Genomic DNA, 19,770 nt, shown 5'->3' with positions numbered 1-19,770 from the left:
TGTAGAGCTGCACCGTTGTGCGGGATTATAGCTGTCATGGACGGAGAGGCAACCACAGGCAGCTAGAGCGCTTCCCATGGAGGTCTTTGTAGGTCAGGCGACACACCCTCAACTGTACTATGGACTCAGCAGGGAGCTCTCTAAGCGGCTTATGTGAACCCCCTGCTGCAGTAGCAGCTGGCCCTGAAGCAGGTCGGACCACGTGCTTGTGGGAAGCAGCGGGCGCTGCTCTGCTAGGACACAGAGCAAGATTTAATCTGTGACTTGGCTACTTCCTTTGACAAACTCCTCCATTCGATCTGGGCACAGAAGGGGGTACAGTACGCTAGGTGGGATAAAGGTGCGTGGAGTTTTCGTCGAGCAGGCATTTGAAAATTGCCATCTTCCCTAAATACTGTAGTGGGCTTTGCACGTGAATACGGTGTGAATAACGCGGCAGAGAATGACTGAATGTGATGGAGATGAACATACTTCCCAAATTACAGCCTAGTATCAAACTCATCCCCAATTTGCACTTTGGGTTTTTGACACTGAACGAAGAACCAGACACCTGTTGGGTTAGCTTTGGGGGTCAGCCAGGCTGTTCATCTAATCTTGTAGGGTTTTGTAAATCCCTAAATCAACACACCTCGCACATGTCCCGTAGATCTAGGGACTTCACCTCATGTCATTGCAAAGTTCCCTGCCTTCCACACAACTTGGGGGTCCCCTCACTTGTACTGTTAAAGACTATTTACATAGGGTGACCAGACAGCAAGTGTGAAAAATCGGGGCAGGCGTGGGGGGTAATAGGTGCCTATATAATACAAAGCCCCAAATATCAGGACTGTCCCTATAAGATCAGGACATCTGGTCACCCTATATTTACATCAGTGTAGCTGACCCCTCTCAAGGCCAGGGGTCATTTTGCATGCGGCCTGCCCCTGTTAGCCTTCTCTTGCAGGCCCTTTGAGAACTCCAGTGCAGTCAGTCTTGTGGCTAACAGCACCCCCACCCGGGGACGGTTTAATAACAGAAATGATTCAAACAAGCCTGAGGATTCTTAATAACCAAAATGGTTCAAACAATCCCCCGAGAGACCCCAGAAGGAACCCCGTACCCGTAACACAAAAGTTCATACCCAGCCTGGTTTAGTTGGCCGCACACCGAGCTCTTCCTCTGTCCCAGTGCGCTGCTTCACCCTACTGCTCTCTACCAGGAGGCCTCGGGCCCCACCCAGGCGTGCCTCGTCAGTAGGCAGGGTTGGCTGGCCTCAGCCCTGCAGCCCTCAGGGACGAGCTGCCCTGGTGCAGTCAGTAATAAAGAATCATGGGGCTGAGGTTCCAGAAAGTGTCATTTTCCATAAAGGAAGGAACCCCGTGGCATTTTAACTTCCCAGCATGGACCCTTTTCACAGCTCACATTTCACCCCAGGTCTGGTCCCTGACAGGTCAAGCGGTGTGGCACACTGTGGTAGTTAAACACTGACTTTGAGACAATATCAGGGTAAAATCGAATCCGGCAGGGAAGCCAATGGATATGTATTGCAGTAGCACCTAGGAGGCCGAGTCCTGTCCCAGGACCCTGTTGTGCAAAGCACTGTACAAACACAGAACAAAGAGACAAGTCCCAACCCCAAAGAGTGTACAATTCATGACTGGGACAAAATAAACCATTTTGTTTCATTTTGGGGTGTTTTTCATCACGTTTTGTGGTGTTTTTAGTTAATCTAGTTTAATTTCTAAACAATGTCATTTTGAAACAAAAAGTCAAAACAGAAACTCAGCACTTCCTAGAATTTGGCCCAGGAGAATGTGTTGCATGCAAACTACTTTTTTATTGCCTCTCATCTGTTTTAGAGAATGAATCAACAGAGAGATGGTAGGAATGGGATGATCTGGGATTACAAAATCAATAACAGTTGCAGAAACGGTTCAAAATAAAATATGGTTAAAGCGACTCATTAAGCAGATTATTCCAGGACCGAAGCCCCCTCCTGATTGCCATTCTCTGCCGCGCTCATTCACGGTTCCCTCATTTGTGAACTCCCAGGAAACCTTGTTCAGCTTCATCATCCAGGCAGCTTCCAGTTCCCTTGGGTGAGCTGTTCTTGTTTTTTGCCGAGCTGAACAGCTGTGGTGTGTGCCTGGTGTGTCTCGGATCCAAAACCCATTCCGATTTGTTTCTGAGGTTTGAGCTACAGACCTCCCTGTACTGAAGTTAATATTCAGATGTGGCAGAGCCAAGAGATGCATTAAGGAAGTGCGCTAACGAAGGACTGCAAATACCCCCTCTTCCTGCCTGCCAAGTGACAGCTTTGGGCGGGTTGCCAGTGGAGCTAAAGGCTGCCTGGCTTCTCTGCCTCTCTCTTTTTTTATTGTATAAAGGGCACACTCATTCATTTGCAGACTGTGTAGACTGGTCCTAATGTCAAGAAATTCATCTTAGCTCCTCTTCTATAGTGATCTGCAAATTGACATTCCAAATTTGGAGTTATTCTGTCATCCACGGCACCGTCCAGGACTCAGCACTCAAAGCAAATTCTCCAGGAAAAACCGTAGGGAACTTTTATAGGATTAAACTCAAATGCAGAAACAATGCCTTTTAAGACCTCGTTCTGCAGGGTGTAGTGGCCAGGTGCCAGTCTCAGGGCGAGGGTTGGATGAAATTTTTCAGTCAACGTTTTTCACTGAAAAGTTCAGATTTGGGTCAACCAAACCATTTTGCAAATTCTTATTGAATTTGCCAAATAACAAAAATCATAACAAAATGGAAATGTTTCATTTCAATATTTTGAAAAAAAAAGATTTTTCAATTCAAAACGATTTTGTCTTTTGAGTTAAAAAAAAATGTGAAAATTAGACATTTCATTTTGGGTTGAACAAAACATGTTGTTGTTGTTTTTCGTTGTTTGTCTTGTGTGTTTAGATTGTGACATCTTTAGAAAGGAGATTGGCTTTTCCTAGATGTATGTAGCACCATGGGGCCCTGATTCCATTGGGTACTATCCTAATATGATATGGACAGAGCTCTATACCCTCCATTCAGTACGGCAGCATCCTGTATCCCACTTTCTGTGAACCCTGAACTCTCCAGCTTAGCACAAAGACACCACATTAAACAGAGGAAATGAGACAAAGAAAAGAAAGTCACAAAATGTTAAAACCGATTTCTCTCTTTTAAGGATCTTTATGCACTAGACCTAGAGCCATACCGCTACTCTGGAGTGAACCTGACTGGCTTCCGGATCCTCAACGTGGAGAACCCTCACGTGTCTGCCATCACTGAGAAATGGTCCATGGAGCGGCTGCAGGCCGCGCCCAGGGCGGAGTCGGGCCTGCTCGATGGGGTCATGATGGTACGATGGTCACTTTAAAATCCCTTTGACATGGGGTGTGTTGTCCCTGCCCTGACACAAACGCCACTCCCGTTATATCTGCTCTGGCTTCTGCATGGGCTCTGGGGAGGGAGGGATTTCTCTAGGACTTTACTGAATAATTGGCATTTATTTCCTGCTGATTATTTCTCTGCTTTTGAAACTTAATGAAGGATCATAGCTGGGCATCCCTGTCATAGATGCATCGGGCCATATTCACCCTGGAGAATCAGCATGTATATCAATCGCAGGGGAGCTACATCTCCTTGGCCCATCATCCATAAAAGGCTGATGTGTGAAGATAGCTGCTGATCTTCGTAAATACAGCAGTTGAGTGCTGATTGCTGGAGCGTTTAATTAAAATCCAAAAGCGGATGGATAGGTGATCCATTGGGGAAAAAAACTCTTTTTAGGTTTCATACAACTTTAAAAATCAAAAAAGCCTCCATGCACTTTCATTTTGCTAAACGTGGTCTCCCCTGCAGGAGCTAGATCTGAAGGTAGTTATTGGCCAGCGGGTGTGTGAGCAGTGCAAAGCTACCACAGACAAGGATTTGAGTACAAGAGAAATGCACATTTGGTGTCTTGAGGGTTTTGCAGCTGCCCCTGCTGCAGATAAGTCCCCTGGAAGCCTATGCTGAACATGCAGAAGTCCATTAATGGCTCTGAGCATTATTTATTAGTATTGGAGCCAGTCAGGAAAACCCCCACAAACATTTGTGTCAATATTTTCAAATTGTAAAAATTTCCACCAGCCCTATAATTTGGAGAAAAAACTGGAAGAAAACTGTGGAAATGTCAAGAAAATTGTTCCTTTTTTGTTTTTAATTCTGAAATTTGGAAACATTTTGACCAGCTCTAATTGTTCTTATTGTTCTTGTGATTATTTCTTATGAATAACAGTAATTCTTTGCCTTTCTCTAGCACCCAGAGGCTCCAGTGGGTGCTGTACAAACATACAATAAAAGACTCATTGGTTCACATCTCAGCCAACTTGTCCCAAGACACCTCATCCCAGGGATCCTTCCTCCTGTACTTAGTTGCCCTCTCTTGAAATTGCCTCTTAAATACAACAAAGCTCCCATGGTTTAACCTCTTCAGTCCCAGTACGGTACCACTCTTATTACAGTCCCTCTGTGTTGGCCAGTATGCCCGGGGGCCACAGCTTCCATGCAGCTATTTGACTTGTCTTAATGGTGCAACCCCCGTGTCATGTCTCCTCCACAAAATCTGGATGCACATCGACTGATTAGACGATGTTAGTTCAGGCTGCCGCATGGCTGGGCCATGCAGTGACCACGACTAGGTGCAGTGTAAACCCCACACAGTATGTGCTGGGAACGAGAGGCAAAGGAAGGTAGTTGTTTCTTTAATGCGATCGATACTGTATTCCTTGTTGGAACACGCCTGGATTTCTCTGCGCCGGCCCGATGCACAGTGCTCGCTGAACTGGAAAGGTACATGATGCATGTGCTACAAACCCTGGCGCTCCCAGGCTGAGGAGGGAACTCTCTCCTCATTGCTCTGCACAAGCTGTGTTTCAGGGTGGGGCAGGCGGGCGCCTGCTCCTGAGAACAGGCACTGGGAATTCGGAATGCTCGTGCCGTTCAGTGTGAGCCACGTCACCAGGGACGTGCCTGTCGCTGTGACAAGCTCTTGCACGGAACTCCCCAGAGGGTTGGACTGGATTCAGGACAGTGGTTTGATATTTCACAGGACACAATCCTGCAAGATGTGTTGTGCAGGAGGTCAGACTAGATGATCAGAATGGTCCCTTCTGACCTTACAGTCTAGGAGTCTTTCAGTCTATAAGATGCTGAATGCCTCCTGGGAGGTTCACCAGCACCCCTGCCTTCCACAGACTTCCCTGGGAGCTCAGTACCTGGCAGGATAAGGCCTGCAGTTTGGAGTGAGTGATCTGGAGAATGGGAGCAGAGTTGACATGCTTGTGTCGGGAGCCAGGGTTCCCTGCAGCTCCGTTCCCAATAGTTACTACTGGGAGGATGCCTCACCCCACATAAGTGCTGCCTGGCTTCCTTCTGGCCTGCCTCTTCACGCCTACCAGGATCTTTTCACCAGTGCACTAGTATCCTTTCCTCCTTGAAGTGCCTCCCGCCTGTCACTGAGGGTTTCTTCTGAGTGGAGGCTTCCACCATTCTCCTTCGGCCTCTAGCAAGCAACATCCCCAACTGGACACATTCTGGGCTTCCAATTTCTCTGGGGCCCCAAGACGCCAGAGGGACTAGAAGGTGCCTTATTCACAGTGTGCATTTCAGGATGGTGCTGCTCGTTAGGGATGGGCAAACAGAGGAGGAAGTGCTCCAGTGTTCTGAGGGGCACCCAGAGACGGCTCGTTTCATAGCTTGGGTCGTATTACTCAGCGTGTGCATCAAGGAAGGGTGAGAAAAACGGAGAGACGCCGATTTCTGCATATGGAGCCCTCCAGGGGAGTGACAGTGAGAAAAAGGCAGTGTGAGAAATCCCCCCCGGAGCGCCCTGTCCATGTCTGCTCAGGGTGTCAGAGAGAAATAGCCAGCAAGGGTGGATCAGATGTCTGGTGGCTGGTTTGGAGGATTTCCCAACACTCGAGGGAAGGATGCATTAGGACCAGGCCTTAATTTCTGACCAGAAGGAGTCTGCTTCCTTAGCCCCATCTCCTCGTGAGACACATCAGGAGCCAAGCATCTGGGGCAACGGTGGAGCCCGCGGCCTGGCAGCTGGCAGAAATGAGGACAGCAGCAGCACTTCTACCGTTGCAGCAAGACAGTTGGAAATAACCAGAGGCACTGGCATGACCTTCCCCCTCCCCAATATGGCTTGTTAATCTCCTGCTCTGCCTGTCACATATGGGGCATTATGATAAAATGCTACTCTGCAGTGATGCCTGCACGCTGGCTGTGATTTCCAGCCTCTCTCCTCGCCAGCAAGGACTGAGCCAGCATGCTGTGTGCTTTCTAATAAATTTTTTAGAAAGCCTCCTTCCAGCAGAGCTGAAAGTTTCTCTCTGCAGCTAAGAGCAGCATCCTTCTAACATCAGACATCTCTGCCCAAGACATCGGAACCCTCTGTGACAGGGTTGGGACTCACCACCTGGCACCTCCTACTGGTTGTCTCGGGAATTAGCTCTGTCCAGTGGAGCGCCCCCTCCTGGTGGTGTCCCGTCCGTCGTCTCGCCCTCGGTTGGTGTGTCCGGACCCGCGTTGCTCCCACAATCGCGGCGTCCTCTTCGAGCCACTGCCCTCCGGCAGTGCCCCTTTGACCCCCCGCGGAAGGGGGAGAGGATGGACTATCAGCTGCCTCTCTGCGTCCTGGCCGATGTGGCCAACTGCACCCTCAAAGTCACTCCCCTCTTGGCAGGGGGTTGGTGCAGCTCTAGATGGCCGCTCCGTCGGCCGGGTGTAAGGCAAGGGGGAAAGGGGGGGAACCAGGCCTGCCCACTACTCTGGGTCCCAACCCAGGGACCCTCTAGTGGTAGCCGTCCTGCCCTCCTTCTCTCTCTCCATCTGTCCACGTCCCTGGGCCACTTCCCCTTCGGCCCCTAGCACCGGCTAGACCCTTCCCTTCAGGGTCTGCAGCCTGACAGACTCCAGGCTGGAGTTACCCTCTGCTCCCCCGGGCCTGCCCAGCACTGCACTGTCCCGGGTGCTAGTCTCCCATCCTGGAGACAGACCTTCCCCTGTTGAAGGCCTGGGACAGACTGACTGCTCCTTTCCTGAGCAGCCTTCTTATAGGGCTGAGCCTGGCCCTGATTGGCTCCCTATAAGGCCTTCCCTGATTGGCTCCCTGTCTGCGCAGGCCCACTGGCCTGCTGCAGTCCAAATTCAGGGAGTGGGGCAGCCGCCCCACCACACCCTCCCTTCCCCCACCTCCTGCATCGTTAGCACTTACTAAACCGAGAAATATCTTCTAAATTATTTTGTTTTTATATACGGCACGAACACCTAGCTTCGCATGACCCCGGAGAGAGACTATTGCCCTGAATGTAGGACAAGACCTCAGTTAGTAGAACCCTTTGTTATGTGGGCACTAAGATTTGGTTGTTTGCCATCTCTTCTCCATAACAAGGTCACAAAGCTCTCTGACCTCCGGTTTTAGGGTCCTTCCTCCCTACCAAATATGACCCTCCAGAATACTAGCATTGGGGATTTAAGAGCTTCCTCTTTGTTTTAAACAATCTTTAGATTATGCAATGGATGCACTATCTTCCATAGCTACCTGAGCATACTGGGGCATGCTGCACTCTACTCAAATGCACACTGCGTCTCTGCAATATCTGCCGTAGTGGTGGATGATAAGAACAGAAGCCATTTTAGGAGCATGCAGAGGCCACGGGGTTTAACGAGCCAGCCCTGTCTGCACTGCTGTTCACCCGACCTTCATGCTTCAGAATCATGTCCTTCCAGCCTCTCCTCCAGCAGCTAAGTCAGGTGTCTTTCAAACTCGGTCCCATCTCTGGTAGCTTATTGCAGGCTACGTGCTGCCTGATTTCCTTATACTCCCACATACAGTTTGGATGGTGGGTCTGGTTTTCAGCTACGCCTTAATTTGCTCACTGAGTTTGCATCATCACAGGCACATGAGGTAGCATCCAGATGCTGAACTCCCAGCCCCGGATTTGTGGGTATAACCCATCACAGGCATGAAACTCTGAGTGCAGGCGCTATTCGCAGGTGGAAAACCATGACTGCAAAATCCGAGGCTAGCACCGAACCTGCCGTTCTGGCCCTTTGCTTTCGAAACACCCTTCAGCTTTGCGGGGAGTTTATCCCCAGCCACCCTGGCTCTGCCTTTGTAATTTTGGAAACCTCTACCACGGCACCTGGAGGCTCACTCCTCTCCTATGAGAACAAAGCCCAGATCCTTTAATCCTTTCTTGGAATGTAGGTTCTTTACCGCTGGTGACCTTTGGGTTGGCTTACACTGCGCTCTCCATGCTAGTATGGTTTGGTGACTGGACTGCCCTAGAGGGCTCCACATGAGAATTCATGACTAATGCACATTAGCTGTAGGTATCTGTGAACTTGCCCTGCTCGTTCGGAGTAGAATATTGTGCTGTCTCCTACTCCTCTCCAGTATTCCAGGACAATGCGATAGAACAGAAAGGCAGCCTGGCCCAGTGGAGAGAGCACCAGCTTTCTTCCCAGCTCTGCCAGGGACCTACAGTGGGAGCTTGGGCAAGTCTCTTTCCTGATCTGTGGCTGTTTCTCTCCTGCCCTATGCCTCTCTTGTCTGTTTTGCTCTTGGAGATAGGGCCTGTCTCTCCCTATATGTTTGTAGAGTGTCTAACACAATGGACTCTCAGCGGGGGCCCGAACAGGCCACCATAAAACAAATAACAATTATACACCATCTGTGTGCTTAAACGTGTTCCATTGTCCCCCAGACTTACAAGACCCAGTATCCTGTCCCTTAGTGCTGTCAAATTACGCTAGCAGGATGTAGGCCAGGCTCCTGCTCGTCACGCTTGGGAGGAATAAGGTCATGGGAGTGATTGCCAAGCTGGGGCAGAGCATTTTCTCCACTGTTAGATTTGCTCTGTAGTTTGCTACGTTGTTTGATTTTTTACAAATGTGGCTGCTATTCTTGGGTCTTTGGCATCTACTTTTGTGAAACCAGCGAGGAACGTGTTTTTCACTAGTGGGATTTTCCCCCATCCCTCTTTTAGAAGTGAAAAAAAAATGCCACTTTGTCAGTGTCTGGAGGTGGGGTGCAGTGTCACAAAGCCATTCCAAACCACACCCCCACCCCCACTCGCAGTCACTTTGTACAGAAATAGCCCCCTGACCCCCACTGCCTGAAATTTCCCAGTTTCATCATGGATATTTCATGGAAGCAGGACTGTCAGGCATCGCCACATGGGTGAAGATTTCACGGCACCAGTGCCCAAGAAAACCTACCGGGGTGGTGGGGGGATTTTTACTCAGAGTCCAACTCCTCACCTTGAAATTTCATCTTGAAATGGGGATGCTTTGCTTTTGTTTTCTCATGAGGGCAGCTCTGACTTCTCTGTGTTGATTAGTGGTTCTAACAGGGACTAAGAGTCAGGAGAACAGAGTTCTGCACTTGACTTGCTGCATGACCTTGGTCACTTAACTTTTCTGTTCCTCATTTTACCCATCTATAAAATAGAGATACACCTCTACCCCAATATAACGCGACTCAATATAACACGAATTCGGATATAACGTGGTAAAGCGGCGCTCCGGGGGGGCGGGGCTGCACGCTCTGGCGGATCAAAGCAAGTTCAATATAACGTGGTTTCACTTATAACGTGGTAAGATTTTTCGGTTCCTGAGGACAGCATTATATTGGGGTAGAGGTGTACCACTATTTTTCGGTGCTAGTGCTTTGAGATCCTCAAAGAAAACGGGCTACAGTCAAAAAAAACCTTTTTATATCCCCTATTTGTCTGACATTTCATTAAAAAGGACTAGCAATCTTTTCTGTGTGACATGTAGACAGTACACTGGTAGATGCATTAGAGATACCTAAAAAAGACGTAGATAGAGAGATGGCATTCTTGTAGTCTGTGATTTACAGAGATGACTATGGCCTTTTAATGTAACCTAACACATATTGGAAAAAACCTCCTGTTCTGAAGAATTTCTTTGTTGTGTACATAACAATTACCCATTTAGAAAACGAAAAGAACAAAAACACAAGTTCTGCCCAAAAAGCAAACCTATTTGCTGTTCTGTAGCTGTAGCTATTTCAAAGTTCTGTTGAAGTCTGAAATTTCAGCCAAAGACATATTTTCTGTCCTGATGGACAAGGGTTAGGAGTGGTTGAAATTTTTTCTGCCTTTTTTAAAGGGGTTTCACAAAAAATGATTTTAAACCAAAGTTTTTAATTTTTGACAACTTTTTTTAGTTTTTAAATTAGGGGGGAAATTCGCCTCACCACCAGTTATGATTACTCTTTTTTTTTTTAACCCTGGTGGAGGGAAGAATAAAAAAGTGTGAGAAGGTGGGTTTTCTTCCACAATTTTGAAACAAAAACATACAAATGTGGAGTGGGATTTTCCCCCACCAAAATGAAATGAAAAATTTCAAAACAAAAAATGTTATCCAAAACCTTTTTGTCCAAATCCAGAAATAATTCAGGAATAATTCCAAATGAAACAAAAAATCTCCCTCCTTCTCTGACCCTCCCTCCGCACAGAGTCATGAAACATTATTACTTTTTTTAGATCAGCTCGTTTGGATAAAGAATGGACTGTTCCAAATCTACCCTCCAGAGGGGAATTGAGGGCCTGTTTGTCTGGTTATAATGCAGGGTTTTTCCAAGATACGCTATAGCTCAAACAGACGTTATGGGCTCCATGCAGGACTCATGGAGCAAGGTTTCCCATGGCCTGTGTCATACAGGAGGTCAGCCTAGGTGATCTGACCTTGAAACCTATGACTCTCTAGAAGTTCGTTGAGCTCACCATTGTAACGATGTAGAGAATATGGCTACGTTCTGCTCCCTTTCAGTCCATGGGAATTTTACAGTTGACTTCAATGGGAGCCGGATATGAGGCCTTTGATTACACTCATCTAGGGCTGAACGATTAGATCCCTCAATAGCCAGGAGTCATTGTGACTGTAAGTGTCCTTGCAGTGGTCAGCTGGTTCTTGCATTGGGCTTTGCTTTTTATTTATCCAGCCCCTTCCTCCCCCCGTTTTACCAGTGGTGCCAACTGTCCCATCAATCTGCTCTCCAATGAAACCATTGTACCCAGGCCTTCCTCATAAACGCTCTCAGCCCCCTGCTGCTGGCAACTGTGCGTGTGCTGGAGGGTGCCTGGCCCGCAGCTCCCAAACTGATCAGCAGCATCGGGCTGATCCGCCGGCAGGATGCAACCCCTCAGTGCCGAAAGCCCTGCCCCCAGGGAAGCCGTGTGCAATTGTGTTTCAGACGCCAGGGAGGAAAGATGTCAGGATGCAGATGAGAAGACAGAGGCGACCGGGGGACAATTTAGAAAAGCTGTTGCAGCTTTGCGTGAGATGGATCATGGGTTTTCCAAATGGAACCAGCACCAAATCACTCTGCTGCATTAAGTATCAGAGGGGAAGCCGTGTTAGTCTGGATCTGTAAAAGCAGCAAAGAGTCCTGTGGCACCTTATAGACTAACAGACGTATTGGAGCATGAGCTTCTGTTAGTCTATAAGGTGCCACAGGACTCTTTGCTGCCTCTGCTGCATGAGTGCCTTTTTGCTTTGGAACTGTTATCAACCCAAATGCTGTTCCCCTTTATTTTAGACAGATGCTGCCCTGTTGTACGACGCAGTTCACATCGTCTCAGTGTGCTACCAGCGAGCCCCACAGATGACTGTTAACTCCCTGCAGTGCCATCGACACAAAGCCTGGAGGTTCGGGGGCCGCTTTATGAATTTTATAAAAGAGGTAAAAGCTTCCTTCCTATTGATGCAAACCTTCCGTCGGCGACGTGGGGGTGGGGAGCAGCTGTTCAGAGCCCAGAATTAGGAGCTGCACAGTGGCTAGACAACGCACTTACGAGCACTACAGACAACCCTTGCAGAGATGGATGGGAGCAAGGATCCAGGAGTCAGATTGTTCGTAGCTTTCATCTGATAAAGGCCAATAACCAGAGTCTTTACATTGCTGGGCTAACCTGAATCCTGGTGAAACACCCTGACTTTGGTGGAGAGAGAGCAGGGCTAAACCTGACCAGTCACAGTGGTCCAGTAGATAGGATCCTGGACTGGGAAGCGAGAACCCCAACTTCTCTTCCTAGCTCAGGTGTGACCCTGCGCTTGTACCCTTTGCCTGTCTTGTCTCCAGCCACTGCTGTCACTGTTTGAATGTCCTCACACACGTTGTCGGTCCCATTTGAAGCTGGAGATGCCTGGTGCCCCATCCATCGGTGGGCTGCTTTGATCTGTGCATGTTGAGGCCTGGTATAAAAAAAAATCCCTGATGTAGCTGAATAGAGTGTGAAAACTCCACTCCTAACAGGAGCACAGCCGGAGCTCTTGGGTGCACTGGAATATTTTTACAGGAGGCATTTTAGAGCATTACCCCAAGTGTGTCCGTGAATGAGAGTCCAGGCCTGGATTGGGGCCTCTCAGTAGCCAATTGTAAAAGTGCATTTGTTGATCTAAAAACAGATACTGTAAACCACGGTGAGTTACAATTCTTGTTAAATGTTTGCAGTTGGTTGATCTTCACCCCTGTGCAAAAGGCTTGCATGAGGCTTATGCACCACTTACATCTCACTTACATCCTCAGAATAGTTTCAGTGGGGTCACAGCAAGACATGAGAAATGAGCTAAAATCTCCAGTGCTGTTACAGACGCTCACCTGTGCCTGCTCTGGGCTGCTCTCCTTACAAGGCGGTTGCCTAGCAGAGCGAGAGCTGTTTGCCTTTTGCAGGAACAGTTGGTTGGTGTCCACAAAAAGCACTTGACACAGGTCTGGTGGCAAAACTGGCAGCGTCTTGCATTTCTGCCCATGTGCTGATTGCCCAGTTTTGGCAGAGCCATGGATTTAGTAACATGGGAGTCCGGGAAGTGAAGTGGGAACTTCATTTCCTCTGTTTTGTGTAATTATAAATTCCCTGGGTTCAGCCCAGCCTTGGCTTACGCATGCAAACAGCAGCAGAACATTGGTGATTGCGAGCAGCAAGTTTACCAAATCACAGCCCTGCGGGGAGGCTGGAACGAGACGTGGCCAGGAGCGCACCTGTGAGAGCAGCCGCGCAGGGCATGTTTCAGGGAGCTACTTTCTTACCAGGCCTGTCCTCTGCTTACTTGCTGTGTTTCGGCTCCTGCCAGTGTAACGTAGCTCACCTCCCTGGGAGACGATCCTAGCCTGAAAACACTAACGAAGAGTGAGGGGTGAGCGGCAGTTCCCTAGTGCTGTGCAAAGGGCACATTGGGGGGCTGGGATGTGCTCCTGCCAGTAGATAGGTGCAAGCATCTTTGGGATTAAGGGCTGGATTCTCACTTACACAAAGGCCCCTTTACACTGCTCTAGCTGCGCCTTTTAACATGGGACTAGTATAATCAGGCCACAGTATTTTATGCTATTATTGGAGCTGTGGAAATAATTCTCTCTCTTCTTCCCAGGCTTTGCAATGGTTAAACTAAATTCTCTTGTTTCTGTGGCAGAAAAGTCAATTAAAAGATCATTATTTATTGTGTATTTCTTATTTGTATAGTGGTAGTGCCTACGGGCCCATCGGGGTCCCCCTGTGCTAGGGCCTGTACATACACAGAGTGGGAGAAAGTCCCTGCCCCGACGCGTTTACAATCTAAATAGACAAGACAGACCAAGGGCGGGAGAAAGGAAAGATTATCCCCATTTTACTGGGACATTGAACTGCCAGTTCGCAGGCTCTGAAAATCTCCTCTTCTCTCTCTCGGTTTGTTCCCTTCTGCAAGGAGCTGCTCCTGCCGGCTGCCAGAAGAGAGTATTGAATAATTTCATTTGTTGCCTCCTTTTGCAAACTACTCCGAGCCCTCCACTCCAGTGCCCGCCTGTTGTTCCCCTTCCTGGCACTCTGTCAGCTAGTTGCAGGGATAAGCTTCCTCCGCTGCAGCCAAAACACATAATAACTGTGCTCTCTGAGGACAAAACAGCAAATGCAGAGGGATGTCCGCTGCAGAGACCAGGCCCCTTAGCCCCGTGTTGCTCACGTAGAGAATTGTGCCAATGTTTGTTTGTGCCACACTGGCAAACACACACTCAGGCCTTGTCTTCAGCAGGATTTTTTCAGAGCTGTGATTCGCCAGGGGCACCGCCTGGCTTGTTATCACTCGTCAAGGGCATCCCGTTCTGCGTGGGAACTGCCGCCCTGAGAATGGTTTGGGCATGGTTTGGGCACCTCTCACTGCAGCAGCAGCCGAACAGGACACGGGGATGAGACTGGGCAGTTCAGCATCCTGCTGACGTATCAGAGGAAGCCAGGCGGGTCGCCTCGTTGGCTAGCAGGCTGCTATCACCTACCAGAGTCTCGTAGGGGAGCAGGAAGCCAGGACCAATGGGCAAGGCAGAAGGAGGTGAGACCGATATTCCCTTGGCCTCCCTTCTCCGTGCCACCCCATTGGACCCCCTCTACGGCTCCAGAAATGGGAGGGCCTCCCAAGCACAGGGCATCCTGAGGCCAGCACCAGCGGGAGATTTAACGCGAATGAGCTTCAGAACAACCTGCCCTGCAGAGGGTAGGAGAACCCGGTCGGCGCTCTGGGGAGGGGAGGTGAGGGAAGCGGCTGAGCCGACCCTTCCTTGTCCCAGTTTATTTTGGAAATGAGAAAGCAAAGGGGAGACAGACCCTCCTGGGTGACAGGCAGGTGCCGTGTCTCTGGGCTCAGGGGTAAAGCAGACTGAGGAAGAGGGGGCGATGTGGGGGAGCGCTGCCTACGGCTGCCAGGGAAAGGAGGGGAGCTCTCCTTGGCACTAGCTGCCCCTGCCTGCGCTCCGTTTTCCTCATGCCATTGCATTAATGCGACGCCTCCCTGCTCTGCCAGCTCCATCAACTGCCGGCGTTGGGCGAAGTGGGAGAGTTAGAGCCTCAGCGAGGAGGTGACGCGTTCAATACACATCTGTGTTTGTTTCCGACTCAGTACTTCGAACACCGTGTGTGTTCACTGGGTCCCAGAGAATGTCCCAGCTGTAGTTCCCACCTGCATGCTCAACTCGGCAAATTGAGTGCAGCCGGCCCCGAACACACAAGGCAATAGGCCTGGGAGGTGGGGAGCAGCATTCCTTCAGGAATTAACCAGGCGTGTCCCCGGGGAGAGTGGAAGGGGTTTGATCTGGGAAACATGCCAGTCATCCCCCCAGCTTGTGCCACCTTCATCATCGGGGCTATTTCTGGCTCATCCCCCCAGGGACATACACTTGTTAGGGAAGAGCATGCTGCAGATGAACTCCGCAAGTGGAATGAGTCAAACCAGTAAAGCATGCGAACAATCTGGCATTTCGGAAAGGGAACAGGGAAATACCAGCCTAAAGTTCAGAGCGTGGCAAGCATACTTCACTGGGCGTGTATGGGAGGATGGTATCCGGGTGTCCTGCATTCAGGGAAATGTCACAAGAAACAGCAGAAGAATTGCCCCTTACTGTCCCTAGACGTTCCAGGGCCAGCACTGCACACTGCGGTGACATTAATCACCACTTAGCCTATAGGAGCAGCAGCCATTCTTCAGACCCTGCCCCTTAAACCAGGGAGGTTAATTTCTGTGCTGTTGTTTATTAAAACACCAGGAGAGTCACTCTGAGACAGAAAGGCAGTGACAATAGCATTGCACTTTTCATCAAAGTGGGATTGGCTCCATATCCATTTGCAGATCTCCCTGCCCCACTATGCCGGGCTATCCCTCCGCCCCAGAAGGGGGCTGCAGTTCAAGACAGCTGAGTGCCCAGGGGGCCAGTGCACTGCAAACCCTTATGCGTGTGCTCACGTGCTTTGCTGAACGGGGATGGACTTCTGAGCTGGGGCCGAGAAGTTCAGTGACTGACTTCCCAAGTCCAAAGAATCTGAAGTTATTTATGTTTATTTTTTAAAAGAAGAAATAAGCAGTTTGTGGGAAGCAGTGAGAGGGTTCTGTTGTTGCTGGGTTTTGTAATGGTGTTATTTAATGATGCATTTGGCTGGTGCTACCATCAACAGGCCTCAGAGAAAAATATATTCAAATGGTCTGAGCACAGGATTGGAAGCCAGGAGGAACTGAGGTCTAATTAGAGTGACCAGACAGCAAATGTGAAACATCGGGACGGGGGTGGAGGGTTATAGGAGCCTATATAAGAAAAAGATCCCAAAATCCATCTGAAGGGGGAAAAAGATTTAAACGGGGATCTGCCTCCTCTCAGGTGAGAGCTGTGAGATATTCTGATGAGGGGAGTCCTGCAGTCTCTCCTGTTGAAGATGTTGCACTGTGGATAAGTAATGAGCTATTGAAGCAGAGGGACTGGATCCTAGATCTCCCCATCTGGGCGAGTGCTCAAATCCCCAGGCTCTGCAGCCATTCACTGGCCCAAGGGAGGGAGAGACGTGCTTCCGGAATTTTTACTGCAGAAACTGAAGCATGGAGCGCGTTGAGATGCCTGCCCGGTTTCAGCTGGAGTTTTATGCATTGCAGTGGCCCCAGCCCTGGACATAGGTGCCCAACTCCTTCTGAGCATTCAGCCCCAAACTTCCAAGCATCGAGCAGGTCTTCGCCTCTTTGCGCTTCACTTTCCCCATCTGAAAAACAGAGGCGAAAATACTTAGCCCTTTTCAACTCCAAAGCACCTTGCAAAGGGTAAATAAACATTGCGCTACCCTGGCATGGAGGCAGGTGAGGGAGATTTGTTCATGTGTTCCAGTGGCATTGTCCAATGCTGAAAGACGCCCCCCCACCCTCCCCCAGACGTTGTCAGAGCTGCAAAGACACGAGCAGAAACACAGCTAGTTTTGCACCAACCTAGCGTGCCAGGGACACGTCCTGAGATCGATGTTGTGCACAAAAGGTGCAAATGTAAATCAGGGCAAGGAGTATAATAGAATTTATGGAATGCTCCAGCCCGCGCTGCAGCATGAGCAATGATGGAGGTGATTATTAATTAATCATGCTCGTCGGGGAGAGAGTATCAGTGTAAGGAGTAATTAAAATGAAGCACTGTACAGCAGTAGCAAATGATGATTTATGAAGCCCGGTAACGGCTGTGCTGACTTCTCTCCCTTCCACAGGCCCAATGGGAAGGATTAACTGGGCGTATTGTCTTCAACAAAACCAGTGGATTAAGGACAGATTTTGACTTGGACATCATCAGCCTCAAAGAAGATGGTCTCGAAAAGGTCAGTAAAGTTTGTCCTTCCTGCTAGCTAAAGAGTTTATGAAACCTTCAAAAGATCCACTCAGGCCCCCTGGAAAACGGTGCATCAGCCTCATAGCTCCTATATTTGCCTCTGTGTTCGACGTAAGGATATTTGCTGCCTTGGAATTGTTCTGCTCCTGTTTCCTGATGTACACACACACACACACTCATTCGCACACCTGAACCCGCAGCCCAACTTGTCACAATTAGTTGCCATGTAAGATTGTTGTGGTAACACACATGGGAAATGGTGGAGCTGCAGAAGCAGAAGAAACTTCCTGAGCAGTCAGGGGTCTGTTTTTTGTTTCCATGGCAATGACGGGAGGGATAAAAGCCCAACCCAAGTGCTGCCTACATGCTACAGTTTGTTTATGAAGTGTTTTCCCGGAGGCGACAGCAGCTCTTTAAAAGCCCCCCTCTCGGTGTGATCTCCTGCTATGAAAATTGCCTAAGGCCTGGAAATATCCCACGTTTGTTACAGCCCTGATTGGCCCACTTGCAGCCTGAGTTTTGGAGGAGATGATAATGTATGGGTTTTGTTGGTTTTTGATATCTGAGAGAGGGTACGAAAAAAATGAGGACAGGTTAGTTTCCTGGCCTGATTGGAAATTTCCCATTTGGATGTGGAGTGTTTGTAGCAGCAACCCTGCTGCTGGGGACGCAAGGTAGCTGCACAAACACAACCGTGTAGAATTCTTGTAATTAGCACAGATCCCTGCTGGATACAAGGATATAATGCCACTGAAGTGCAGGTCTGATTCTCAGGTGCTCATGGGGATTTCATTCCTGTTTCATGGACCGCTTAAAAAAACAAAGAATACGCAAAGCATTAAAACTCCTAGAACATCATTTTCAAGGGGAGAGCAGTTCATTCAGTGGACAAAACAGAGCAGCAAGTTGCCTGAATAGAACAAAGATCTGCACGGTGGACAATGCATACCAAGAGTCACCTATTCGCATGGGCTGTGCTCAAAGCAGGCTGCAGATAGTGCCGTGAGCTAGCTATCCACGGTTAGAGAGCCTTCAAACTTAGGGATGGGAGAAACCTTGGGGACTGATTCATTGCAAGGTGTCAGTCGGCAACCCCCTAAGGGGAAAGCAGCAAAGTGGGTTGCTAGGATTGGTGCCATCAGCCCACCCAGCTCCCTGTGCCAGTGGACTGCTTACCAGTAATGATCCCGGTAGAGTAATAGGCAAAAATGACAGACATTTTGGATACCATGTGAATCTGAACCTTAAAGTACTGCCAAAATATCTCTCAGTCAACGTAGTACTCCTCAGCTTTATGATAGAATTGCTGACCCTAGTGGTATTTATTACTATTGTGTGGCACATAATGCTCACAGGAAACTGCCAAACCCTGAAGCATATTCCTCAAGGATGTTCAGCTTTTATGTTTAATCTCCATCTAGTCACGAGATTTTGTAGCTCTCGGCTTTTTTTTTTTTAAAAAGCTTTTTGTCTTCTCTGGAAAGGTTTTAAAGTATCGATGTCAAATCTCTGTGGACACTAAGATTCTGTTAATAGCTAATCTGAAATAATGAAATGCCAAACGGAGTGAATCCCAATATGTACTTTGCATTATGTATAATAGCTTATATTTGTTGAGCTTTAGGATTGTGCTTCTGATCCTGCTACCTCCTGGATGTTCTGAGGATTAAAGCAGTATTACCCAAACATAATTACATGTTGTTTGACTATCCGACTTGCACAGTTCTCTTAATGGAATATTTGCAATTTTTTCTTTATTTTAATTTTTAAATTAATTAATGCAGACTTGAGTTCCCCATATTTCATTTTTCTTAAGGAAAACTTAGCAAGGGATTCTTAGCTGAGTAGTTAGCACTGCCAAAGGCTCTTTATATTATTGCTTCTCTTCCCTATAACAGTAATAATCTTCTGACATTTTAACTGCGGCGTGATTGGAAGGAAGGATGGAGGAATGCCTGGCTTTTGTAAAATATTTAGGGATTCTCAGAAAGTTCACGGAAACTCTTTTAAAATTTATACTGTTCATGCCAAACAGCATTCATTGTTCAAAAACCCTTTCTGTGAATGCAGTAAAACCAGGTTCTCGCCAGAGGTTGCTGGAGAGATTGAATTATTTAAAAAAAAATAGAAAAGAAAAGAAAAACAATCAAGGAAACAAAAACATAACTAAATAATCTGAAGCTCCTAGCCCTGCAATGGGATTGGTCTGTGGACTTTCTGTTTCCAAGTTTCCATCACTCATGTGGCCTCGTAGATGGATCGACCTGTATATTCTGCGGTTCCTATTTGGTGTGTCTCTGTCTCTGTCTATTTGGGGGCAGAACAAGCCTCAAAGGGGCAGCATTAGACAACCAGCCACAAGGTTTGAATATGCCAGGAGGTTTTAAACCTGCATTCTCGAGGTCTGGGAGAGAGTGCGGAGTAGCAGTTGCAGCCGGACGACGAGGGGCCACATCATCTTTAGATGTGAATGTGCGCAGCACAATGGCGTCACTGGAGCGGTTCTTTATGCCAGGTAGGCCCAGGAGTCAAACTCTTCCGGGGGCACGCTGCGTGGCTATCACCAGCCTTTTCCCCTCCCAGAGTTTCAGCTTGCCCAGTGGTAAAATGCTGTCTCA

General features: G+C 48.5%; 1 protein-coding gene across 2 annotated transcripts in view; it reads left to right on the top strand.

The window, feature by feature from the left end:
• Nucleotides 1-19,770, top strand: part of GRIK3 (glutamate ionotropic receptor kainate type subunit 3) — a 234,016-nt gene that overhangs the window by 145,635 nt on the left and 68,611 nt on the right. For both annotated transcript variants that reach the window (XM_054012104.1, XM_054012105.1), the window contains exons 6-8: nucleotides 3,164-3,337; nucleotides 11,600-11,743; nucleotides 17,034-17,141. In XM_054012104.1, coding sequence (XP_053868079.1) covers nucleotides 3,164-3,337; nucleotides 11,600-11,743; nucleotides 17,034-17,141 — 426 coding nt within the window. The remainder of the gene's footprint in view (nucleotides 1-3,163; nucleotides 3,338-11,599; nucleotides 11,744-17,033; nucleotides 17,142-19,770) is intronic.

Source organism: Malaclemys terrapin, chromosome 22, assembly GCF_027887155.1.
Source record: "Malaclemys terrapin pileata isolate rMalTer1 chromosome 22, rMalTer1.hap1, whole genome shotgun sequence".
Classification (NCBI taxonomy): domain Eukaryota; kingdom Metazoa; phylum Chordata; order Testudines; family Emydidae; genus Malaclemys; species Malaclemys terrapin.
Note: the sequence above shows the minus strand (reverse complement) of the source record. Positions and strands in the feature narration are given on the sequence as shown.